Here is a 27,637-nt window from a genome sequence, read left to right as displayed (position 1 = left end):
CTTTGGCTTTCATCGAGACAAGACATCTATTAAATTATCCGTGAAACATGAACAAAGTCTTACCATTTATCAGACAAGAAAATAACACAGGAAGATTCGTTTCCATCTTCTTTTGGATAAAAGGACAATATCTATAGAGATGCAAAGCTACCACACTGTCAAGAAAAAGAAATAGCACTTCAGAATATGTAAATAACAGAAGAAGAAAGTGATTGTTAGAGCTTGAACAGGATTCGTAATGGAAGCCCCTGAAGTGAGTCTACTTCTTGTCCGGACTGCTAAGGACTGTACATTGTGCTTTTTTTCCCTCCCCCCACCCCCCCGCCTTTAAATTCGCTCAAAAGGACCAACTTCCACCACAGATATCACCACAGACCTGCGACCATTCCAGTGTTTAACACATTTATCTCAATCACTTAACGTGGCTCCCGTCAATGTTTCCCAATCACCACCTGATCGCCACTTTGTTTATATCGCAGTGCTAAAATACAGGTGTTCACACTCGACCTTCAAATGTATAGGGAAGTTTTATTGTTTATCTACAAGGTTTTTTTTTTTGTTTGTTTTTTGTTGTTTTTCTTAACACCAGCTGTTCAAATCGAGTACATCACAATACACATTTACCAGCAACTCAACACATAGTGAGGGCAAGAGAAGGGGGACATGAGCAGGTGACAAGAGCTTTAATGACACTGGCATAAATGAACAAAAAAAAAAAAAAAAAAAAAGGCGGCGGCGAAACTACAGCAAACTCTAAACCAAGGCCTAATAAGAATGTGTAGGCAGTTTCTAGACGTATATATATGGCACTTTGAATATTGTATTGCATTTGGATAGAAAAACACACTGTAAAAAGCACATGCCCATATTAAAAAGTGAAATCAGTGGTACCTTGAAGTTTTTTTGGGGGGGATCACAATCACGCACACAACATTCTGAAAAGTGAATAGTTCCCACACAGTTGTGCTTCGGTGTTTTCCTCACAAAACTGCACTTTCCTCAAGCACTGTTTTCAATTTGGTACTTTTCTATTTTTCTTTTGGAACTTGATCGTATTTTCGAGAAGAAAGTAAATCAAAACTGACCAAACTGAGAACAAACAAACAAACAAAAAAAAAAAAGGTCAAATGTGACAATTGTGCATTTGTGTCGTTATCTCGTGCATCTCGTTTCTCTCACACACACAAAAAAAGCCCTGAGTTGACAACTTTTAAGCGCCATCAGGTACGCAATTTTAGGGAACCCTTCCCTTTACGGGGGTGAAGTGGTGGTTGTTTTTTTTCTTTTTTACCAGGATTGTATTAACAGACAAAATGCCACCCTGATAAAAGTGTAAACTTTGTGCTGAAACAAATAAAATAAAAATGGAATGTACTTGTAAACCAACACTAGTGTGGTCGACTTAGTGGTAGTAACGTGCTGTGTATGACTGAGAGGTGATACTGGAAGTCACAAAAGAACAATCAATTATAAAAAAAATTAAATGGCAAAATAAAATGAAAAAAGCAACTGTGTTTTGTATGCGTGTGTCTAAAAACTGCGCAGAGACCCACAGGTTGTGTTATGTGTCCAAGTGATCTCTTTCTTCAGGGGCTCCCAACATTTGCAATGACAAAGAGTGTTGTGTGTCGCAGTGTGTACGTGTGTTTAAGAAAAAACAGGTTACATTACAGGAAGAAGAAGAAAAAAAAAAGAATTAGAAGAAGTGTGAAATCAAAAACACTGACTTTGACACATGGGCACTTCAACAAAAAGTGAGAGAACAAAAAGCAATGTCTGGCATCTGCATGATTAGCAGACGCTGTAAATCATCTTTCAGCATGAGGCATCCAAACTAAACCAAAAGTGAAACATCAATTCCTTAAATTATTAATGAGAAATTCACAGAAAGTCAACGAGACGTACCTTGAAATTTAACACTATTTTTTTTTTTCTTTAAACGCAGGAAAAAAAAAAATAGCCTACACACTCAAAATGTGACTATTTCTTTAAAAAAAAAAAGTACTTTTTTTCCAAGAAGTTGAAATTACACTTAATGCAGAGGAATTTTGTCTTAAAGTGTTTTTAATCTACTAGAAATGACCCTCAAATGGTCACACCGGTCTGTCCTCTTTAAAAATGTAATACACTGAAGACCCGCCCCCCCTCCCTTCCCACCCCAGACACAGATGACATTACAACGTAATCTACAAAAAACCCAACGTTTTGCCTGGGTTCTGTTAGTTAAACTTCTATAGATTCAATGGTATAAAATATAGGTAATCTAAGTGTGCATTTAAACCACAGATTGTCTATTTGTGAATCAGTTCTAAAAAAGTTGACTCATGTAGGTAGTCATTTCTCTAAACAGAGCAAATGTACCTGTTATTGTGCCATCAATAGTTTAAAAAAAAAAGTAAATACACTGGATATTTTTGTAAATGAAAAGAAAGTATATTTTTAAATAGCCTTGGTGTAAATCTTCACACTGCCCGCAAAATGTAGAGATTACAGAGCACTGAGAATTTTCTTTTTTTTTTTTTACTGGTCAGACTTTCAGAAGTGTTGGAAAGTGGTCTGAAGCATGTTTTTTTTAATATATATAAGCCAACATATTGCTAATGGCACCAAATAGCACAGCTGTGTGCCAATCCCTGTATTCAACTTTCAAGTGAAGTTTACTGAGAGAGGTAAAAATAAAGCAACATAAAAAACAAAAGCAAAAAAAGAGAAAAAAGCTAAATTAAAATAAGAAATCCCACAGGTTTTTGTTTAAAAAAAAACATTCACAAAAACAAAAAGGTTTTTTTTCTTTTTTTTTTAAATGATTTCAACAAAGGTAAGTTTTCACATTGATTTGTTTGACCTCTCTCCCACCTATCACATTTCTATACAGAAAAAAAAAATACATGCAGAGAAAAAAAAAAAATTCAGGTTGAGCTAAGGTCAAGGGTCAGTGGGTGGCCAGGTATTGGTCAGACGAGCTTAGAGAGACATCACAGACAATGGTGGGATGATGAGGCCAGGAGTTTGGCTTGGCTTTCAACATCATGAAGACATGCTAGGCTAATGATGAGCAAACAGGCATGGAGATTTGTTCTAAAAAAGGAACAAAAACATGAAAGGAAGAGAGGGAGAGAGAGAAGACAAAGAGGAGAGAAGAGAAAGTTAGGGGCACGGCACAAGAATCGTTTTAGCCATGAGGCACAAAAAACAACAAAAACAATGCCAGTCACCACATACAGTAAAAAGGACAGTGCGGTAAACGCCCTCCTCCCCCTCCCCTGAGACCCCCACCCTTCCCCGACACACAAAAACAATACACAGATTTTAAAGAAGGGACACCACCACACACGGCAGAGACTCTGACATGCACAAACTGTACACTTGGCACCCAAAGAGATCCATCTACAGCCAAGGCCCTCTGTGGGGACTTGGTGGATGGATTGAATGACTGGAAGAGGTTAATAGAGAAGTAGAGAGGTAGCCTAGCTCAACATGACTTGATAATGATTGGACAGAGAGAGCGACAGATGGGGGGGGGACAGAGACTTAACAAATTCAGAGTGAAAGAAGATTTTCACACACACAGAACGACACAAACGAGACGGAGACTTTTACGTAAAAACAGCCAAACACAAGTTGAAGCTCTGGGGTCTAACTTGGCCTTAGGCCACGGCCCTTCAACACAACAACTGATCCTTAGTCAACCTGTCTCAACATGACCTGAAGGCAATGAAATGGCATGGAAACACACCTGATGCTCTCCACTAATACAGTGACAAAATACCTCCAGCAAACACCGACTCCAGTGATAGTCATAAATAATCATACACATTAAAATATTCAACCAGACTCAAATTACATGAGAAAACCGTAGGAATGAAATACATTAAAATGTGGAACGATCATTGCAACAATTTTTTTCTTTTAATAAAAGGGTAAGACTCCCCCTCCTGTGGTGGCCTCCTTTCCCCCTGCCCCACTGAGTGTCTCTGCTGTGGTGACCTTGGCTGGAGGGCGAACTTACCCTAGCAGTGCTAGCATTATAGCTGGGGAGGGGGGAAGGCCCCGGGGCTAGGATCAGTAGGGTTTGCTGTCGTTTTTGGAGCGTTTCAGCTGAACCTTCAGCCTCTTCATTCCGATCTGGAAACCATTCATGGCCTGAATGGCAGCCTGCGCAGACACAGGATTGTCATAGCTGACGAACCCTGGGGGGGGGGGAAAAGGGTGAACGTTATATAATCTGACATTTGTAGAAAGAACATTTGGCACAGCTGTGAATTTGTAAAAGTCCAGTGTGTAAAAATGAGCGACATCTTATGGTCACAAATGAAACTTCAAGTGCAAATCCTGTTGTAGAAACATTGCAGCACAAAATGGTGGCCACCATGAAGAAGACCCTTGCCTAAAGTACATATAAAAGGGCTTATTCACAGGCTATAAACCTTATAATTTTCTAGTTTAAAGCAAAATATACTCATTTATAAACATACTTAGAGACAGAGTATTCAAGTTATGCCAATAAAGGTTTCACACTGGACTTGAATACAAATTTGCTACTTTTGAAAACAGCAACACTGTACTCAAAATGGCGACCCTGTGAAAATCCATAAATTACTTACCAAAGCACTTGCTCAGATTGGTCTGTTTGTCAATGAAGACTTTGGCAGAGACCATGTTTCCAAAAGGCATGAACATCTGCAGGAGATCCTGATCCCCAAACTCCTGGGGCAGGTGATAAATGAACAGGTTGGCGCCCTCTGGTCCTACTCCATTTGGTAATAAAAAAATCAAACACTCAAGTTAGATACAAACGTGGTTCCTAAATCGGTCAAATAGCAAATATGTGGTGCCACAGTGTGCCTCCTATAGCGTGAAGATCTGCTCACCTTCCTTCTGACTGCCAGCGAGCTGCTGCTGCAGGACAGACTGGCTGTAGAGGGAGGGCAGGGCGGAGGCTGTGTACTGCTGCATCCCTGAGTAAGCCTGGGTTAGAGCGTCCATGGAGCTGGCTGCTGAACCATTGGCCATGGCTCCCAGGCCTCCATTCAAGGCCCCCATACCTGAGAAAACAAACATTTTTGAGCAAGTTGTAAAATACCCTTTTTGAAAAAAAAGAAGTCCAATTTATACTCTCTGCGTCGACGCAGAGCCTGTTGTAGAGCCTCTGCGTCGTCTCAGTCTGCGCGAAATATTTTCTTAGTGTCCGTCACTCCGTCAAGGGACAACGGAGACAGCAAGAGCTGCGATAGGTCCTCAGGACAGGCTGAGCTAACGCTGCCCACAGCACCGAGCGTCCACAGAGGCAGAGCTGCAAAACTATAAATACGTCATATCTCAATACACAAACCACATGTTTAGACTCTGAATGGCCAATTTCTTGCCTCAAATTATCCTCAAACTGCGTTCCGTGACACAGAAAAGTGAGAAACGGCTACTGTTTCAACAACGGTCTTTCTCTCATAGACGCCATTGCTCACTGTAGCCAAAAGCACAACAACCTTGCACAGCGACCCCTACTGATCGGGCGAGAAATTGCAGCGTGTATCCGTCCATGACGCAGAAGTACGAAGGCTCGGGGGGTTTCCATGGTTACGCAGTCTGATAACACGTTACACAGTCGGGGAAGTATAATGTGGCCCATAGCCTTCGTTTAGACTAGCTGGATATTTTTTTCCCTCCGTTTTCCAAAATAACTTTGTGCACACATCATCTTTTTCAAAAAGGTTTCCATTTATATTAACCTGCATAAATAAGCTATCAAGAGCCATCATAAGTATGCCAAGCCTGTAGGCAGCAGTGTAGGAAGAAGGAGAAAGCCATACAAGCCAATCAGAATCCTCATCCACAACAACGACTGACCTCTCACCCTCGATGTAACTATTCAAGTGACAGAGTGACAGCAGTGATGATTGCGACATTCTAAGAGGCGAAATCGCCGTGTGTGTGTAAACGAAAGGCACAAACGCAGGGGAAAGTATCGTTTTTAAAAATAACCACACTAGTGTAAACGTAGCCTGAATCTTTCACGATAGTGTAACCAATACTGTGGTTGTTAATCAGTGATTTACAAAAGTAAGGGACAAGGAAATTATCTAGTCCGTCTAACCATAGCCCTCGATTGTTTTTCATTATGACACACTGGAGAAAAAGTGATCGGCCTCAAAACCCACACCTGCTTGATCGAGTGATAATTGAGACAAAAATCCTTTAAATTCAGCAGCGTAGGGCTTTTATTACGTAGTTGGTAGAAAAGGAAGTTCTCACCACTGACGCTGCTGGTGAGAGCGTTGAGGCTGTTGAGACCTACAGAAGTCCCAGTGAGACCCTGCAGGCTGCCCAGAGATGCCAAGGTGTTCATGGCACTGGAGCCTGTTGAACCAGCTTTTGAGACACGACAAAGATGGGAATTATGATTAGCACAAGTGCGAAGAGAAGCTCAGGTTCAAAAACGCCTCTATCAATGTTAAACATCCAACATCATTGCCACATATTGTTTTAGTAATAAGAGGATAAGGTGGCAGTTAAGTCTGTCTCCTGATGAGTGGTTTTACTGCAGTAGCAATCTGCTAAACTCAGACAGAAGGAGTCAATGAGTATACATTGGCTACCGATTAAAAAGGAAATGAGGGCTCTCATAAAATTTTATATGAGGGGGATTCACTACCATAAGATCAATGAGCAATGGCAGATGACTTGCGGACGAGGGAGGTTTATAAAGCACTTGGTATGTAGCCATTACAGCAGCAGGAGCGCCAATTTATGGGCATTTATATCTCCATGGGTGAGGAATTTTAATGTGGACTTGTAATGTAATGAGAAGACATTTTACCAATTGGGAACAAACAAGGTCAACAATCTCATCTATAAACAGACATCAGCAATGTAATTAACACAAACAGAACGATTGATATCATTAAACACTGGGTCCAACATGTGTGCATTCAAAAAAAAAAAAAAAATCAGCTTAAGTCTAATTAATTACCTGAACTGGCCAGAGCTCCCAGAGCAGAGTTTGCAGAGAGAGCATTGGCAGCACTCGGGCTGCCAGAACTCTGGGCTGCAGCTGCAGCCGCAGCCAATGTAGCCAAGTTTTGCAGCTGAAGTGGATTCACACCTGCTGAAATAACAGAAAAACCGAGATGATTATCAAAGACTATGCTCCCATGTTCATGCAGAAAAACCTGTACATAAAAGACTTCAACTTCTCCCATCAACCTCTTTACAGTTCTAAGATGGGATGCGTTTACATGGCTGTGCCATTTAAAAAAAAAAAAAACATTCCCCTGTTTCTAAAATATCACATAATCATACTTTGGTCTTTCCATTGACTTTCATTTATCAATTTTTCTTTTGTAATCTTAGGGTGAATTCCAATTCCTTGCTTAACCCTCAATCTTAACCCTCAATCTCAAAAATGCACACTCCCGCTAGTGCAAGTGCTGTCCCGATTCTCAGAAAAATTAAGTTGAGGGGCGAGTTTAAGATTATTATTGAGATTTTCCGAGACTGCAGAATGCATTGCGTGTTTTCACATAAGAAAGCAGGCATCGAAAGCAGCAAAGCGAGTGCGATACAAATTAAGTATTTTCTTTGTTAATAGAGATATAAAAATTATGAAAACCATTGTATTATCTTAGTTTAGTCCCATATTATGGACTACTGACGTCATTGTTGCGTAACATTTATCTTTATTTTACGATCTTCTGTCAATAGCCGGTGTGCACACGCGATCGTTTGCTATCGTTTACCCTACAATAAGCCGTGGTGTGCGGTAACTGTCAGCTGAATATGTCCGTGGTTGTGGTATTTGTACGAGTATCATCTTATAACTAACTGACAACCTAATAACTTGACTGAAATAAAATAATAAATAAATAATCGTGACGTAAATGTGTTCTTTTTTGGAGTTGACAGACTGGACGCAGCTTTCTCGTTATTCTGCCCCCCGCAGTCTGAAGACGTATCTGCATTTAAGGGGTGTCCCATTTCTAAGTGACAAAATAACCCTCAACACTTGGTTTTGAGGGCCAGTTTAGATTAAGGGTTGAGCTTGAGGGTTAGGATAGGAATTGGCCATTAAATTGCTCCTAATAAGCATATGGCACTCTAAACGCAAGATAAACCAAACTGGTTTTGAAACTCATCATTGTTTGATTCTCATATTATTATGGTAAAAGTATGACCAATTAAAAAATTCAGACATAATAAAATAATTCGCCGAGCGACCCGTCGGTCATCTCTCGCGAGCCTCGCCGATGGCTGTCACAGCTTGCGAGTCGCGTGCATCTCTGTGAGCAGTGTTGCCAAAGTGGCGACTTTGTCGCTAAATCTGCCGACTTTTTGTGGTGTTTGGAGACTCTCACATGAAAGCACGTATTCACTCTGCATTTACTGTGCTTAACAAGCAGCATGTGTTGCCAGGATCACCTCCCAAAGCACGGAAACCTCCGCTGTCCCAGCCTACAGTCAGAATAGAGACAGACAACCTGAGCACTCTGTGCCCAGGCTGCTAATGAATCGCGCATGCGCATTGCCATTGCCGTTCTGCCCTGGAGTGTGGGACTTTGAGGGAGGCGGAGGTGTTCATGTTCAAATTTCTTCCAAGTGCTGTGAGACATGCAAGAAAGCTAAGTATAGCTTTAACTAGATGCATCTATTTAGTAATCAGTCAATCAGGTGTGTAGCCTCAACAGAGAGCTCGTCTGCACAGGCCTGGAACAGCAGCACTGATTATAAGGGAGTCACTGATCCGACAAAGTTATATCATTTACTGTACTATCCACGTGGTCGTTTAGCGCCGAGTCACATGGTTTGCCGACATGAAAATGTACAGATTTGTACATCAGTAGGAATATTTACCTCCAAGTCTTTGAATACCATTGAAACTGCCTTGGTTACTGGCAGATGAAGCCTGCTGGAGCAGCTGTGGATTCAGAAGACACAAAAATAGACCAATAATCAAAACATATATAATGTCAGTTGTGTTGCGATTATGATTAACAACAATTTACAGCTGGGAAATGATAAATGATAATTTTAGTCGTGATTTAAATACACTCTTCTGACACCTTCTTACCTGATATAGCTGTGTTAGTTTCTAATTGATCTAATTTAGTACTATTCATTTGATTATGGTAGGCCAATGTTTTGGGGCCAGACTTAAATCTACCATATTACAGTTTCTGGGAACATTAAATTAAAACAATAATATACAATAATGTCTTGCTATACAACGTCTATATGATATATAGATAGATTAAATAGCAGCTCATCAGTTACTGATTCAATGTATGCATACATACGTTATATATAGTTTGAGTGGCTTTTTAAATATTGCTTATGATAATTTAGTAAATCTATTGCCCAGCTCATCAGGATTGTATGTTTGAGGAAAAACTTACTGCCAGGTACTGTGGTGTCAGGCCCCCCAGGCCAGCCAAATTCCCCCAGGTGGAGGCGCTGTTGAGCTGCTGAATCTGCTGTACAAGCTGCTGCTGCAGGCGCCGCTGCTCCTTATCCCTCTGTGTGTCGGCAAACTTCGCCACCAGAGGTGAAGAGCAGCCCTGAAGCCGTGGAGAGAGAACACGTTAGACCAGCTCAGAAACAAACAGATGAATGCAGCTCATTAACAAGTGCAAGGATGCAGTCATTGCAGGGACTAAAAAAAAGGGATGGGGGTGGGGTGGGGGGGGTTTATCATCTAGGCCTCAAGACGGTTTCGTTTTGAAGCTAACAAACAAAAGGTCAGTCACAGTCTGCCATGCATGGCTGGGCCAGGCCACATTCCAAAAAGGGGGCACAGGACAATACTGCAGACACCAAAAACATAACGCTTTAAAGCTGAATCGAGTCTACGAACAAAGTAGACAATAAATGGAGACATAACATTAAACAAAGATATTTCAGCGGACATTTACAAGGAAAAATACACAACAATCTCGCAAACAGACAGTCACATACTTTAGAGACAGACGTGTGGACACGAGGCATGCGGTGCAAAAAGTATTTTGATAGTTGAGAGCCAGACAGGGACCAGGCTGGACAGGGAAAATGGCTTCTGTACCAGGACTACCTCTTATGGCAGCTGAAAACTTGGGAGGTTATGATATGGGGGGGGGAAATAGGTGGCGGCACCACTGGGCCCTGCCTTTGATCTGATAGAAGTGTTATGTTGGGCTACTAATTAGACGGTCTGATTCTTCACTGGGGAGCCTCTGACCTGCTAGCTGTCAAATTACTGCTGCTCCACTTCCACAAAGACGACACTAGATACACAGAGATATGGACCCAGTTTCTGAAGAAATCAATTAGGGCAACAGCTCCAGTCTAAAGAACTTCTCTGGTAACCTATATTTGATGCTGTGGGCTGATTTCCCTGTGGCCCAAAATAGACAGTTTATGGTAGACTGATGGTTCGGCTCTCAAACGTGTTCAATAAATGTGATCCACTAATAATTTCACCAAAACTAGAGATGACCACAATTCGTCATGTTCTGCTGTATCTGTTAATGCTACGTGCAAGGCAGTGCAGTGGTTTAATTCAATTATTTTGCAGATGACAATGCAATTTTTTTCCATTTTAAAGTGGTTTTTGGAAATGATTTTGTATGCTCTGCAATGACTGGGATTGGACACCATCTGCTCGCACAGTTTTCTTCATCTTTCCAACACAAGGGGGCAGCAGAATGTAAAAGGGGGTGAGAAATAGGTGCTAAGGGGTACAGTACCTCCATAGTCTGAGAGTGATGCATGGTTTTGATTGCATTCTGTGCCATTGCCCTGGTAGCAAATGTGACAAACGCACAGCCTGTAGGGGGGGAACAATAGGAGAGGGGGGAGGAGGGAGGGACAAGAAGAAACAAAACAAGACAAAAGGTTTGGACAACTCGTTATGAACCCCAAAATACCACATTACAGTACAAAGAATGGCAACTCCCAAGCACACAGAACCACCCTCACTGGTTAGCACATGGAGAAAGAACACAACAAGGAAAACAGTAACAAATGTCACATGAGCACAGTGATCAACAGATTTAATAGCCACCCAGAGGCTGAACTACGTGGTGTCATGGAAGAACACAAACTACACACAGAGAGAAAAGATTCACTACATAAAAAAAATAGAATCTACCTACTGAGGATTATATGATCCATTTCAAAATGTCATTTAGAGTACATTTACCAGGAAAAAGGGCACATATTCATAGCTCACTGTGTATTTGTTTTATCAAGTACACATTGCCGACTATCGGAGGCTTTTGCCGCAGCAAAGATCTACGTAGGAGATGCAATGACGGGCTAATTCTAGCCTTTGTAGAGTGTGAGGAAGGAGGCGGTAGAGGAGGAGCAGAGCTGAGCTGCCTGCCAGCTGAGCCCACGAACACCAGCAGCCAGTGGTTGCCAAGGCAACGGGCCATTGTGCTGGACAACGAATGCAGCTGCCATTCACTGAGAGATGTGGAGGCTGAGTGTCACAGTGACGCGAGGACGGAATGGGTGCCAGTGGAGGTGAATAGCACTTCATTTGAGGGTGAAGGGGGTTAAGATGAAACAGGAGGGGCCTAGATAAATACTTGATAAGAATCTGTACTAGGCTGCGTTGAAATCGGTGGCCGTGAGTACGAGGACACTGCGCGTACACCTACCTCGGCTTTGACCGTCTGGCCCCCGGAGAATTCTGCACTCTTCGATCTGTCCAAAAGACGAGAACATCATTCTGATCTCGTTCTCGCCGTATTTCTTTGAAACCATTCCGATAAACAGTTTTCTATCTTCTACCGCTGCAGAGGGATGAAAGAACAGCTTGTCAGTAACAGACACAAAAAAAAACAATTACACAGCTATGAAAGCAGCAGTTCTGTCAAGCGCGAAATCCTTCACACCTTTTCTTCATATTCAAGATAGAGGCTCTAGAGTGCAACCAAAAATCTTTGGAGTGCGACTACATTTTTTTCAGTTCCCAATACGTTGATCGATGCATGGTAGCACAGCACATGCAACCTACAGTCTGTCAAACGATAACATGAAGAACAAGGTTCATGGTATTTTTCATCTTCCTCCATTTTGGTTTGCAAGTTTGGTAGATAGCATTAGCTTGCTAGCACCACTTTCTATTGGCTAAACCCAGACAAGGCACAATATCAACATTATCGCCCTCCCATTTATTATCCAACCAGCAAAGCAGCGTCACTCCTGTGTGTAGACTTTGGTACAACGGCAGCATTAGAGTGTGTGTATGCGAGGGCGGGGTGGTGACTGACAACATACTCACTACAGTAACACTACACCACCATATAGTATGATAGTATTCATTACATAGTAAAATAATATATTACCAATAGCTCGTAATACTTCATAAAAAAATAAAATAAAAGAGTCTGGAGCCCTGAATATTTCTCCTCATCTTGCTGCTGCATTTTTTTTTGCAACTTGCAGCTTTGTTTTCCTCGGAGCCAACTTCTCTAAAATATATGATCCACTCCTGCTCTCCTTCAGATCTTCTGATCTATTGTATGCCTGGCCCTTTTTAAAGCCTTTAATCCTCCTGACCCCTGACACTATATGAAATTGGGCATTACTGCACACACCCCGACCTAAATTCTTCTTATCTTCATTTTGGCATTAAACAGACAGCCAAGCTTCTAGCTATATTTTTTTTCCCTTAAACTTGCACCCCAATTTTCCTAGATAAATGTGTCCTTAGCAGTAAAGAGTCAGTGGTTAGAGTCACTCTGCATTTCAGGTCCACTTACCACTTGTTTTCTCGCTGTCAGCGGGTTTCATCTGTATAGGATGATGCATCTGGAAAGAAAGGGCAGGGAAACTGTTACAACACCTGATAGTGTTATAAATTATACTGGTCTCTACCATGTTATCTTTTATCACATCAAACTACCCCTGCTCCCTCCAAACATTTCTCTCCGCCTCTCACTCTAAGACCATCATCCCTCACCACTTCAAGATACAGAGGGGGTTGATGGCAGGGATCAAATTCTCCCACTATCTAATTTCACTTCTCTTGTAGTGCAGACTTGTGACTGATTAATCGATTCCTACAGTTCAACACCGCTCATCGCCTTTAAAACGGTTAGAAAGAGATGGTCGACAAGCAAGCAAGAACGTGAGGGGTTTAAATGTACAGTATTTTTCCCATATTTGATATAATCCTTTTACTGAGAGGTGAGAAAACAAAGAAAAAACAACCCAATTTGAGCCATCTCTGATCATGTTGCTACTTCTCACATAGTGTTCTTTTTGTGTGAGTGGATGCAGAAAAACGGTGTAATTTGAAAATATTCAGCAAACACTTCTTCACAGAACTTCAAGTGCATGCATTTTCTAGCACATTTAAATGCCATGAGATGCAAAAGAAGGAATAAATCTCACTGTGAGATGCCTGAGCAGGTTGTACGTATGAGAAGTGGTGGGGTTTGTTTTTGACAAGCACTAAAGAGAAGCCGACAGATGGTCTGCTCAGTATGGGTACTGGCTAACGTCACCGCCCAAGGAGAGCAAAGCACAGAAGGGAGAGGAAACAGTAACGGAGGGAAAAACTAGCTTTTCCACGATCATGCAAACCAAACCCAGTCACCTCCAGTCAATGCCAGAAACAGTATGACATGGAACTGAGCCGACCACACTTTATTTGAAATCTCTGTCCGATTGATAGTCCTCCAGTGAAGCGCCAGGCCTGTATACTCTCCCTACTACACTCATTTATCAACCTGGTTCAATATTAATCAGTTACTTCACTGACAGTGGCTCCTTTTCCAATAGACTGGACTATTGATTTAATCGACAGCCCAAGTTGTTTGGTATAGATTAAAGTGATTGAATGGAAAGTAATTTAGAGCGGTGTATAAGCAGGGCAAATTTGTTGAGGTTTAACAAGCCGCGGCACTTATTCCAGTAGACCGGTTTAATCTCTTTAGATAAATCAGGTAAGGAATTTGGAGACCACACATCTCTCACCAGGCTTCATTGTTAAAAATACCTATTTCTTGTCTGCAATGATAATAAAATGTAGATGTGTAAGAATGATTGAGGATGACGCGCATTAATCGCTAGTTCCCCTTTGTCGCAACTGGTTCATGTGCCTCAGTGAATAACCTGCTGCCCAGACAAGCACACTTTATGATGATACCAGTCTGTGTGTGCATATGTTGAGTGTGAAGGTAGTGCACATTGAGGGCTGAGATATTTCTCAGACCAGACAGGCGTTCAGCGAGTGATCGTTGGGCTTATTATCAGGCAGCCAACAGCTCATAGCCAGCATCAGGGATGGAGATGGGCTCAAGCAGCTAAAAGCAGTTCATTCTGTGCTTACTCACCCCACTTAAAGTCTTTATGTTGTGCAGTGCATTCTGGGCCTCCAGTGCAGCTTTTCTTGTATAAAAAGTTACAAAACAGCATCCTGCCGAGAGAAAAAAAATAGGGACAGACAACAGACAGAAAAAATTAGACAAAACTGCATTAAAAAGGGTATCTAGCACAGGCAGAACATGTAATACAACAGCTGAGGAGCCCTAAGATGTTAAAATATGTTCTCAACAGGTCACGTCATGCAAGAAATATGTCAGGATATTCTCAACACACAGCGCACATAGGTCATGTAGGAGCTTGCACCGAGGACATTGGAGTTATGAGATCGCTGAGGGCTTTTTTGTGACATGGTCATAGAAAAGATGACAAGGTGAGAGGGCGGTCAACACATTGATGCAGTCGACGGGTCAACGCAGCTTGGGCAAGTCAGGGCAGGGCACCATCATGACAGTGAGTGTTGCCACAACTGCATAAGAATCCAGTCGCACTATGATACATACAAGAGCATAATAGCACAAAGAAACGAGAGCAGAAGCAAGAGCAGAGAAGAGGAATCAGGAGGAAAAACGTGGTGGGGGAGGGGGATGAAATAAAAAAAGAGCGGGGGAGGGAGAAAAAAAAAAGCCTCTCATCCTTCCGTCCCAGCAGACTGCCAGTGGCGTTCCAGCCTGTCAGTTTCACTGGGCTGGGGAAGTGGAGCACTGCAGCGTCTTTGACCTACATAGTGTGTGTATTATGCTGTTACTGGAGCTCCCAGGCCATGGGGAGGGCTGTTGAACTCTAATATCATCAAGCTCCTCTTCTCTTTAAAAACCAGCTGAGTTCTCGCTCTCTCTGCTACTTAGCCCTTCCTCCTATTTACCAGAGCTAAATAAAACATCCAGAGAGGTGTGATGGTTATCATATGATTCTTTTCATGGCCTGCAGTAGAGCTGGCCTAAAAACAGCCACAAATCTGACAGCGGCTCATTGGATCTGTGGCAAAGTAAACAATCAAATGGGATTTGAGACAAATCAAAGTAGGACAGATGATGTAAACATAAGTGAGGAGTGTATTATTTGCCATGTAAAACAAAAAGCCTGATGGAACCGGGCTGAATTTAATTTCCTGTCCACATGGAAACGAATGTGGGCGTGTATCTTATTGGTGTTTCATCCACACAGAACGGATGTGAAGAAAAATAAGTGTAGAGGATTAGCAGTGAACCTAAACTGTAAAACAAGGGGAAGAGAAAACAAAACTCATTTTCACAGACACTTTACTTGAATGAAACATATTAGTGATCGGTCCACACACGGTGAGCGATGCTGCACATCCACAGCTTGTTTTTCTCGTCTGTGACTCTTGTTTGTGTGGTCAGTGTTTTTCTCTCCCTCTCTGTGTCTACAGTCAGATGGAGCTAGATGAAGCTCACTTGTGGTAAAACTGACAATTTCTTTCTATAGAAAGATCGCTACATTTGTCGCTAATCCCCTTTTTTTTGGAAAAAACGTTACCAGGGGTCTGAAAACTCACTACATATACCGACAAAGTCACCAAGTTGGCAACGCTGCTGTTGGGTCTATTTGCTTTATGATAACCTTTATTTTCTCTTTTATTTCCCTTCCTCTAGCTTGGTTCATTCTCTCCGAGTTTGTGTGATTATATACATTGCAATGTGTATAACACCATATTCGCAGCATTACAGCACCATTTACAAGCCTGGCATATGTACTCGAGCTTTTTTTAGTCATGTGGGGAGGGGGGTTTCGTGTGGGTGGAGATATCTCCTTTTCAAAACGACAAAGAAAAAGATCGTTTACGCTTAATTTATGTGTGGATAGGGCCTTATACTGGTAAAGGTATAAGGTGAAACGATGGGCGTGGGAGTACAAATGCAACAAATTCACCTCACCCCATACTGGGAGAGCCAACGTCCACTGTGATCAGACCAGATCATCTATGAGAATTAATTAACATGGCATTAACATGTCAATAGGCTATCACAGCTGACACTCCACATAGAGCAGGGGAGGGGGCTCTGCTTAAAAAAGGGAGCTTTGAACTTCTGAGCCTCCCACTGAGCTACACAGTGATTTCTTATATTCATGTACACACACAATGAATAGTAAGCACCCTGGAGAATTTTCTAGTTTACCTTTGAACACACACAGGATTATTTGGTGTTGTTAGATATGTATATTTTGTTTAAGACGCCTGATCACATGGATTCAGGTGCTGTCCTTTTGACAGAATGAATGTTTCTGCAAGGGCTTAACCTCACCTCAGGCTGTTTTTGGCCTCATAGACAAAGTGACTTGAGGAACTAAAGGGAGTCTAAATCAGGGCTGCGACTAACGCTCATCTTCAAACTTAATCTGTCAATAATTTTCTCAATCGATTAGATAATAATCGTGTTCCCAAACCTTAAAAAGTGTTGTTTTGTTCAAACCAAATTTGTTTAGTTTTATTTGTTATATGGAACAAAAAACTTAACACTTGGCACAATCAATCAATTATTCCATTAGTTGCTGCAGCCCTCGTCTTAACCATAAAGTATGCATTCCCTTTTGCACAGAACAAAACACATTTTGACTGATGCAAAGGCTGCGTTTCTGACAACTCAGATTCATGAGCTTTTAAACCGACTGCTATGCAACAGAAGGGGACCAAACGAAGGCTCGTGACTTTAAAGTGTTTGGTGCTGTTTTTGCCTGTAAAATGCAAATAACAAGAAAAAACACACAATCGGTAAATATTTGCCATTTAAATTGGTCAGCCAGTTATTAAACGATGTCGGTATTAAATATTTAGTTTTTACTTGATTTTCAAATTAAAATCCATGTTCTGCAGTGCAGAAACAAACTGCAAATTGGAGAATTGTTGTAAAATAAATTAGAATCTAAAACATGCACAGTGTATTATTTGTTAAGTGGTTATGTTAATGAAGCAGTATTCTTTTGGAAAGATTCATCTGGCCAAAAATGATGCATGATTGTCACACACACTGGTGAATCAATACAAAAATTACTGATTCACAGAGCTGAGCCAGTCAGATGACATGGGTCACAAGGTGTTATCAAACATGAACTTCCAAGATACATGAGCATTTTCAGAAACAAACTTTATGGATCATTTCAAGAATATGAAAACATGGCAAAAAAGTAGAGATACAGCCTCCTCAATCAGTATTTGTCTTTAGAAAAAAAGGTGTCGGACTAAAACTGCATTCAAAAATGCAACTTAACATTATTATACTAGAAAGCTGGCAAACTAATAAGCTGAAAGGGGGCGTATTACCACCCAGTGTAGAGGAGGTTGACTCACGAGTCAATAAATTGAATGTCCACAGTAGTCCAAGTTAACAGTGCAGTCGAGCCACAGTAGTAGCTTAAATTTACCGGGCATGGACACGTATCGAGTCTTAGTCCTGAATGAGGCAGATAAGGTCTGAGAGCCTGCTTTTCTTGACACACTTAAGGAAACTACAATGCTTGGCCGGAGACATTCAGTGACAGTCAGGGAGTTTGTAAGTCAGCTGTGAAATGACAGCTCGGCTGCAAATATGGTCCCACCAAATTCCCACTCGAGAGCGGATTAGTGACTTTAGACATTGTGATTTGAGCAAACATCTAGGGAATTCCTGGACAGTTGCACTAGGGAAACTGGAAGTTTTATTCACCTTAAGTTACAAGAGAGTAAGCACTTCCTGTCACACTTTGCGAACAGCAGGTTTCCTCTTCATTCTCCTTTAATTGCAACCTGAACTGAATTGCTCAACTCAAGCACCATTTCTAAACCGAGTACAATGGTAGATTTTTTTAATGGAAAATAGCAGTTGAATAATCCAACATTGTAAGAGGGAAACAAATCTGTTATCATGCAGGCTTTTGAGACAGGAGTTTATTTAACCCTGAAACAGACTGGTTGAATCATCTCATATTTAAGCACAAATATAGCAGCACTACATGTGCAGACAAGCAATGTGTGTTCCTGAAGGAGAATGCGTTGAAATGTGATGGCAGATGAGGTAATAACAGATTTTTGCGTGTTGCCAGGAAAATGGCTGCAAGGAGGCCAAGATCTTCTCGTCACTTTGGCACCAAGCTAATTTATTAACCAATTAATTTTGCTCAAAATAAACTACACTTGTTTAGAGAACATTCAACAACTTCTGTGACATGGTAGAACAAACACTCAAACAATTGTATGTTCTTGCTGTACCTTTGCTTTGAGGGGGATTCTGGGTGCGATCACGGAGGATGTTGATCTGATGCACTGCTCCGTAGGGCTCAAAAAGCTCTTTTAGTTCAGTTTCAGACCAGGCGCGTGGAATCTGTCCAACAAACATTTTGATGGCATCGGGATCCGGCTGGTCCAGATGCTCCAGTGACCCGTTCATCTTGCTGCCATTGCTAAGGAGAGGGGGGAAAAAACCATAGTTAGCATGTAAGCTAGGGCTGGGTAAAATAGCTAAATAAAATTTCCCGAATCATATCGATGTTTATGTGGAAGAAGGATATTGATTAATGAAATCCTGAGATCAATATTTTAACTGATGACATTTCCTGTTAGAAGCAAACAACTCCCATGAGACTATCAGAATCATGCGAGATTTGATCGGGTAGCTTTGCGTGAAGAGACTGTTAGCTAAGCTAACATTGGAGTCTGCAGATCTGTTCTAATCTCTGGTGTAGAACCTGCCGCACGCTTTGGTGTCTTCTGATAAGCAGAGAGGACATAGATGCAGGCCAAGCTGCGCTCACAGCACCCCTGCTGGACAACTTTAAAATCCCTGGTGTGATGGATATTTTGAGCTTGAACTGGTTTAGAGTTAAAATTATCATCATTGAACGCCCTCGGCATGTCATACAAGTTTTCAGTATGAACTGGTATACTGCCCAGCACTACTTACACACACACTTATATACAGTATTTGCTCATTAAATAATTAAATCAAATTGTAGAAATCCAGTTTTTTAGGGAGCCAACAGATGGGTGCGACATTAACGGTCATAATTTATGTTGTACGTGTGTATTTTTACAGCAAATAGTCACAGCATATCTGAAAAGCTTAGTTTGGCAGCATAACAAAAAGTGGCTTCCTGTATTCAAGCCAGTTCCACTTCACTTGATCAATACTTTATTATTAGCTTACAAGTTGCTGATCAAATGCAATATTTGCTTTCCAAAAATCTCACTTATTAACAATTAAATGACAAAAAAATAATTAGATGATTGCTATTACAGCCATCCTATGACATCCAAATCATTTAAATACAGTCAACATTTTGACAAAAGATCGATGCCAAGACAATATGTGGTTTACAATCCTAAATGGTGTAAAACCCACTTAATTGCAGATTAAACAATATAATTAGAAACAATTGGAGGTAACGGAGGGTAGTAGAGCAATGATGGAGATGAGCGAAATAACAGATTGTGCCAATTTCTTTTGAGGCCAGGCTTGGTGACCGAGAACCAACGCCAGTTTACCCACCACTACACGTCACACACAAAAGCAAGTGAATAAACAGTTGTCAATGGTTAAGGTGCAGGGAACCAGAAATGAGGCCAAAGCAACAGACAACTATAGGTATTGTGGCAAGTCAATCACATCAAGCATGAAGCATCACTCCCGGTACATGCTCGGGATCAAAAAGAACAGTTCATCAAAAGTGAGGAACAAAAAGTGGGGAGTGTGTTGCACACACATTTCAGTGAAGCCGACAAATAGATACACTCATGTAAAATCATTTTACACACAAACCTTTGGACGCGAGCCATCCATCTCTTACAAATTGAGCCAAGCCGTTCCGCGGAAACACCAAACTCCTTGAGGGATTTAAATGACATGCTAACAAATCACACTTCACTCCTTTTGAAATTCAAGTCAACGCCTCAGTTGTAACAGTTCCTCAAAAGACTGTCAATACATTCAATGATGACATAAAAACGGGAAAAGACGCCACTGAAACAAAAGCCTCTCGACCAAAAAGAGGGCGAGTGCCCCCCTCCTTCCACCTGCTTCGACAGCTAAACAAAACAACACTGCAAAGCTTGAAAACTCCAAGATTCGCCGATTAGCAGTCAGCAATTTTGCGTTATATCTCCTCTTCAGGCGATTTGGCGATGGTACAGAGAGTAACCTACAGCTTCTTCAGCACAGCAGGGGAACAATCACATATTGTTCCCCCCCGCTGGAGAACACTATTCACCGTTCCTCAACAGCACAATGGGCCAAGTCACAGCGATGCTGTCGAACACATAGAAGGCTACGTCTGCTGAGGCCACAGTACTGAGTGAAACCATTTATCCAGTTCTGCCCCTGACACTCTGTCGCCATTTTGCCAAGAGCCTTTGGCGAGATCTCATTTTGGAAAAAAATTACAAATCTCACTTTAGAACCTGGATTTGTGTCTGTGTTCAAAACAAAGGCTCAACAATGAACTCCCCTTTACCCTGGTTAAAGCTACCATCTGCCTGCAGCTGTGTAGTCTCCAAACAAATACAACTGCAAAAAAATATTTGGCAGAACATCACAGCCATGCAAAAATGCCCATGTCAGAAGTTTAAAGCGCTTCAATTCAAGTAATAAAAATCATCAATTCAAATCCTCTGCCCAAAAAGGGCATTTCAAGTGTTACAGTGGATGTGTTGACAGCAGTGTTGCGCTAAAGCCCGATTTATACTCCATTGCTCAATACTTTCGATAAGTGTCACTTGACAAAACTGAACAAGTTGTGTAAGATTAAGGCGTCAGTCGTTTCCAACCACACATCTCCAGCTGGCTCTTTCAGTTTACAGTACTGTCAGCTTGCTTATTTATATCCATACCTGTGCTAGAGTTTCCTTGTCTTGGCGATGGATTGAATTTTTTTGTTGATATAATTTAAAGGAAGACTTTTTAAATTTACTTTTACTGAGACAAAGGGAGCACAACAAAAGGTTCAAATCAGCAAGTCAGTGGAAATATTCAAGAAAGCAAGAAGTTTCGGACCAACGTCTAAAGATGAAAAACAATATAGCTGTGGAACAAAATAAAAGTTGGTGTCTGCAACACTGCAGGTGTGCAACATGAGGAAAGTGTTGAGCAGTATAACTTAGGCAACGTTTAAATTAATCGTTTAAAAGACTAATGCTGCAGCTGCAAATGTGGTACATTTTGAAAAATATACTTAAGGCTAAATGGGGAGTCTAACATATTGTACTAAAATAAGTTAAGCAATTCATTCAACCTACATGAGGAAATCACTGCAACGAGAAACAAGTGATGCCTAAAGAGGCCACGTAATTCACTACTACTACTACCCTTACTTATTTAACTACCAGACAGGTGACAGTAGATTATGAGTACTAAGAGCCATCAGTGAATCTACAGTACAAAGCCATTTAAGCAGCATAATGTTATATCAACAGGGCAATGGCATTCTACCACTACATGGACAGCATTGCTGTTAACAGGTTACAAAAGCGTGACTTTCGAAGAAAACGGAGGTCAGAATGACCACAACATTGTTTTAGTTGTAATTTTTTACCTCTGATTTTTTGCTGTACAAAACCTAAAATAAATGATGCCACTACTACTCCCTACACCAGCTGTTCTTACAGACAGCACTGATGAAGCATTTTTCAGAGCTTTCAGAGAACGGCTCCATATGTGGCAGCTCATCATGCCCCAAGACATCAAGCAGCAGCTGACAAGTCAGAGGCAGAGCCACGACAGTTGCATGCTTGCTGCTGCGCCACCCAGACGAACAGGTGATTTATCTGGACCATGTGTGCGTCCTGTTCATGAGCTCTGACCGTGCAAGAATGCCAGTGACACCTTTGCTGCGCCCATAATAGAAAGTCAGCCAATTTGCCTGCAAATGTCCAAAGCTCAGCATAGTATAAATAAAGTATTGATAAATTGGGCTGGTATAATTCACATGTCAGTTTCTGTTTCAGGACCCTTGAACCTTGCCTTGAACTATTCTGACAACTAGCAGCACACTGCTGTCATGGGTCACTGGAGATTTAAAAAAAAAAAAAAAATCCCTATACCCATAACAGTGATGAGATGTTTCTTTCTTTAAGGAAACCATTAGTCTTATAAGCGGATTCACCAATACAGAATGTGTTTCAAGCTTTGGTAATATCTTTGACATCCGTCAAATAAAATAAAAGACACCAACATTCTCTTTTTGACACTACTACACAGAGATGCAGAGTGTTCTTTGACAAGGTAAATAAAGGTTTGACAAGCTTGGAATAAAAATACCCTCAAGACAGTTTTGAAGTTGTAACTTCAAAAACCGAACAATGCTTGAATTGTGGGTGTCAATTTGGCACAGAAAAAAATATCTAAATTTAAAATACCAAGTGGTCAGACCTACTCAGCGCACCGTGGCCCTGTATGCAAGTTATTAAGATGTTTTCCTTTCCATTGATTGATGTTACTGTTGAATTTTCCCTGATGAAGACAGACATGTCCAATCAGCCTCTGAATGGGTTGCATATTAACACAAAGTCAGCGTCTGATAACGAGGCCCTCCCCACGAGCCCCATGATGATTATGATTGTCATTGCTTAAGTAAACCTTGTGTGAAGGAACAGTGTAGCCTTGAGAACTTTGAATAGAATGATGACTGTGCCCATAATTATTCTGCCGGTCTGCAAAAAAAAGATCTGTATTGTTTGTACTTCTTAAAACAATTCACAATCTTCTTTGAGGGTAGCAAGCATAGAAAGTCAGGACAGCTGTCTCCAAGTGGGGAGATGAGCAGTTATTAAATATAATAAATACAATTATGCAATGCTGCAATTATGCTATGTCACACTCGTCATCTCTTAAACCAACAGGGCTAATACGTTAGTTGTGAAAACACAAACCTTTGTAATTATTTTTATTGCGCCCAATGTAACCTATTAATTTTATATGGCAGTTATTGCAACAGTATTAATGGCTTTACAAATTGGCGAGTAAGTCAGTGAAGAAAATCAATACCATAATTTACAACACCTATCAACAATAAACAGACATCCTGAGTGAAAACAATTCAAATCAACTCGACTATATCAAGCAGTCACACAGTGTGAAACCGAGTGTTATCATTTACAGTACAGCAGGATAAACATCCTCAAGGAGTTTAACCCACAAATATATTTGCTGACATTACTCAGCAGAAGTTTCACATGACAGTAATGAAATGCACACGCGCTGCTATTTTCAAATACCGTGGTGTACCTAGTTAGCCCATTAACACCAGACTCTGTATGCGCAATTCAAACTCAGTAAACAGCTCAAATGTTTCTCTGTTCACTTTAGTAAATTAGATTTTGTGACAAGGTAATCGGACTGCGAACAATGAAACAAGTTCAACCAACATCTCCGTCAGCAGATACAGGCAGGGCTCACGAGAACAGCCAGCAGCATCACCAAAGAGACACACTGTCCACTTGAGGCAACAATGGAACTTTAACAGTGAGCTCACTGCATGGACTCATTCAGCCATTATCCTGGTTGATGATAAACTGCAGATCATCTTTCAGACACTTCAAAAAGAATTGTTTTACACTTTAAAGTGTGTGACCTTTGTGTCAATCATGCAGTATGAGTAGCAGGTCCACTAAACTAGTTAAAAACCTATTCCAACATTGTGTGCTCATCAATAACAAGATACTTGATTAGGTCTGCCATCATCATCAGTAAATATTTTAGAATAAAAAGGAACACCACCAAAATATCAATATATTTTGAGTTGAAAATGTTTGTAACTGCAATTCAACGTTTGCCACAACTTCATGCACGAGTAAAAAACGTGTGGGGTTTAATTTAATAGGTTTTTAATGCAACGACCTTTTAGGCCATATCATCAAGCTTGGGCGTGAATGCTCATAATAATAATGAAAATGCGACAATGTAAATTTCCCTTTGTTGTTCTGAACAACCCAAGGTGATGTATGTAAATGGCTTGTTTTACCAGTCAAACAGGCTAAAATAAACATTTACATTTGTGAAGCTGGAGCCAGAGGACGTTTGCCATACGACTTTTTAAGACTTATTTGAGCATCTTCTCTTGACAGGACAACCCAAGAAGTCTTTTCTTTTGTTTAAAAAAACACAATCAGCTGATTACACCTCATGATCAAGTGCAAACACACACCAACAGCTCACAAGCTTGTATAAACCGATATCCAATTTTAGAACTCTCAGCACAGTTTTGCTAGATTAAAAATAACTCTACATTAGACTTTGGTTAATAACTCAGTCATGCAGTAGAGTTTTGCGAGCATGGTGGCACATCTGCTCTTATGTAACCCTGTCCCGTAATATCTTTGTTCGGAAAGTTTGCTCAACCTTCGATCACACCGCCCCACACTACAAATGGGGGACATGATTAGGAGACTTTCAAGGCTATGGCCGCAATGTTGCTCCAGGACAGCCAGTCCTGTTGTTACTGCAGCTCCAAAGTAACAGCTGGAGCAGAGAAAACAGGTGACATCGGAGCCCTCATCAACATCTGGTTGCACAGGTCTCCCTCCACCGCTGCCACCCTCACAGCAAAGGAAGAGAACAGCTGCTCCGAGTAGCCACTGGATCCTGTGCCAAGATCCTACACTTTGCACAGATCAACAGCTCCCCAGCCACAACAAAGGGGATTCACTGTGACACTTAGCTTAGTTTACTGACATAGCACGATGGCTGAATTTGCTGGTAATAGATCTCACTTAAGCCTCACTAGTCACTCTCACTGTCAACAATCAGAAGAATAAATCCATCCATTACAGATGGGATAAGATCTATTCACCAGCTCACTGTCAGAGTATCTCAGTTAACACAGATATTATTCAAAAAGTAAGTCCTCAGAACACTTTTTTACTTTCCAACCATGCATATTACGCACACCTCAATGAAGAGTTATAAAAGGTTGCCTTAAAACAAAGTCATAATCAGTCTATTACTTATGAGTTAATAAGTTATTGTGTGTCAAATTAAAATGTCCATCATCCTTTTTTTGAATTAAGTTGACATACCAGTTACTATCACATTAAAACAGTTGGAGTTTTTTTATTTAAAATAAATAACATCAGTTGCCATAATTACTTTAGGCTCGTCTCTGACAAAAAAACTAAAAAAGATTCAAGATCAACCATTCTAACAAATGTCAGTCAGTTCTGTTATATACTCGTTTCATAATAAATGATGCACAAATAAACTCTTAATGGTCTGTCTTTAAAATCTGCATATTGTCTCTGCAATGCACTCTAAATGATAAAATGTATAAACTCAGTAACAGATTGCATTTTGCTTCCAACTAGAGCTGCAACTGACGATTATTTTCTTGAATATTTCTTTGGACAGAAAATGTTGAAAACCAGAAAATACTAACATAAGATGGAACAACATGGCTATAATTATTAATTATTATTAATTATAAATCAAATTATCAAAATAGTTGATTTAGTAATCGATTAATCATTGAAGCCCTGCTTCTAACTATGCTGTATCAATGTGAACTTTAGATTAAGTCAACTAAATTAAGACATTTGATGAGGTTATCAAGTGTACTAGGTCACACTATGTTTAGATACAAATTAACTATAAAGATGTAAAAGAAGAAAAAGGTTCCACTTTGAAACCGAATGTATAAAGATTAACCATGAAAATAAAAAGGCAGAGTATGTTGCCAGATAAAGAAAAAGCATAAATCTAGCACAGTCCTGTTTAAAAGAGGGCAGAGGTTTCTGGAAATGTTTTTGTAAAAACAGACTTGGCTGATGTTATGTTGAGGCCAACATGGAGCTCTGTGCTCGGTCTTTCCTCTCCTGTTTACATGTCCTGTCACAAGATTCCCATTAATGACTCAATAATGTAGGAACCACGTGTTTGGTGCCGTGCAGTAAGCACTCTACATTCAACATGGAGGAGGAACAGAGCCCGAGAAACACAAGAGACACACAGGGCTGTAGCTAACGACGAGAGCTAGCTCAGCAGCTAACAGCAGCCTACAAACATGCACATCAAACCGCCGAAAAAACAAACGTATAATAAAATACCAATAATAAAGCCATTAAACAATGAAGCACTGTGACTTATTTTACGTGTATACAATATGTAACGATAGTTTTCGGCTAGTTATTAGTTGTTACGTGGTTGCACAATTGCACGTACGATGCCGCTAACTGGCTTCAACTTGGCTAGGTCTCCCACTTGTAAAGTAGGTTTTCAATCTTAACTGCGACTTTATCGTGCAATAAATTGTTCCATTAAATTATTAACAAACGTCGGGTCAACTTTGCAGTCTCCACTCGACGCTTTTCGGTCAGTATTGCACGATTTCGTAGCGTTTTTTTGACGAGGGTGCACCAGCGTGGACATATATCCACTGTGACTAAACATTACTGTGTCCGTGTGTAGCTTTGAAAGATACTCATTTGTTTTTTTAAACAAAAAATGCGAATCTATGCTGTTTTTTTCAGATCCGAGAAACCGAAACGCGTGATCTCCGGAAGCACATGCCACAGGACGATAGTAGCACCGAGCAAACTGCGTTTTCTCACAGTCACTCCCCGGGTTAGTAACACACGTTAGCCTCGTACGTGTGTGCGTGTCCTGCCATTGCTGGGAGCGGCGCTACATCTATTACATAATGTATGCATTAAATTATTTAAGCCACTTCTGTTGCGGTTGGACTCGAGTTGAACAAACTACTTCCAACTATAGGCGAGCGTACTGTGTCTATAGCAGTATTAGCACGCCTGTGAAGCTAATGCTAGCTAACTGTGGCTCGCTCTGTTTTTCCTCCCCGCTGCTGCTTCCTGTCTCACAAACGTTCACAGGAGAAGTCTACATACGTCGATTAGTTGGATTACTTACAGTGTCTCGCCCGGAGTCATTAACCGACTTTCCGTCAGTGGGTGGTAATCTAGGTTGAACGCCGAAGTCATGCTCTGAACCGACACCGTCGTCTGTCTAACAATGAAAGGCGACGTCCGCTCGCTCTCAAGCGGCTCAACTCAACTAACTCCTGCGAGAAGACGAAGCAGAACAGGTGCAGAGGGAGAGAGGGAGGGGACGTCTTCTTCAAAACTGCATGAGAGACAGAAGAAGAAGAAGCGGAGGAGGAGGAGAAGGAGGAGGAGGGTGGCGGCAACCTGGTATCCGCCTTATTCCTTCCTTATTTCTCTCTATCGTCCCTGGTTCAGGCAATACACTTCTGTCTGTCTCTCTCTCTCTCGCGCACACACACACACACACAGTTTTTCACAGCTATTCTTCTCAGGACACTGCGTTGACTTCCATTCATTTGAACAGCCGACACATTGCGTTATCCCTAATCCTTAACCATAACCAATGATTGCATA

The 27,637-nt window shown here is 41.0% G+C and overlaps 1 protein-coding gene across 1 annotated transcript; it reads right to left on the bottom strand.

Moving 5' to 3' along the window:
* Positions 1 to 2,261: 2,261 nt before the first annotated feature.
* Positions 2,262 to 27,283, bottom strand: LOC310931078 (CUGBP Elav-like family member 2). The gene is made up of 14 exons (XM_083894164.1): positions 27,150 to 27,283; positions 18,512 to 18,702; positions 14,316 to 14,398; positions 12,738 to 12,786; positions 11,631 to 11,765; positions 10,713 to 10,792; positions 9,387 to 9,548; positions 8,845 to 8,908; positions 6,968 to 7,102; positions 6,250 to 6,366; positions 4,872 to 5,045; positions 4,605 to 4,751; positions 4,010 to 4,190; positions 2,262 to 3,078 (listed from the first exon to the last, which is right to left on the bottom strand). Exons 1-13 carry the CDS (start codon positions 27,218 to 27,220, stop codon positions 4,063 to 4,065), a joined length of 1,536 nt encoding a protein of 511 aa, XP_083750290.1. The 5' UTR covers positions 27,221 to 27,283; the 3' UTR covers positions 2,262 to 3,078; positions 4,010 to 4,062.
* Between the last annotated feature and the right edge of the window lie 354 nt (positions 27,284 to 27,637).

Source organism: Microchirus variegatus, assembly GCF_963457635.1.
Source record: "Microchirus variegatus genome assembly, chromosome: 8".
In the NCBI taxonomy this organism is placed as follows: Eukaryota; Metazoa; Chordata; class Actinopteri; order Pleuronectiformes; family Soleidae; genus Microchirus; species Microchirus variegatus.
Note: the sequence above shows the minus strand (reverse complement) of the source record. Positions and strands in the feature narration are given on the sequence as shown.

Excerpts from the sequence above, each read along its gene's own strand:
- LOC310931078 (XM_083894164.1), bottom strand. The coding sequence starts at position 27,220 with ATGACTTCGGCGTTCAACCTAGATTACCACCCACTGACGGAAAGTCGG. Across the intron at positions 10,793-11,630 it reads GCCAGACGGTCAAAGCCGAG|GCTGTGCGTTTGTCACATTT; the intron begins GTAGGTGTACGC and ends CCCCCCCTACAG. Across the intron at positions 6,367-6,967 it reads GGGAGCTCTGGCCAGTTCAG|CTGGTTCAACAGGCTCCAGT; the intron begins GTAATTAATTAG and ends GTGTCTCAAAAG.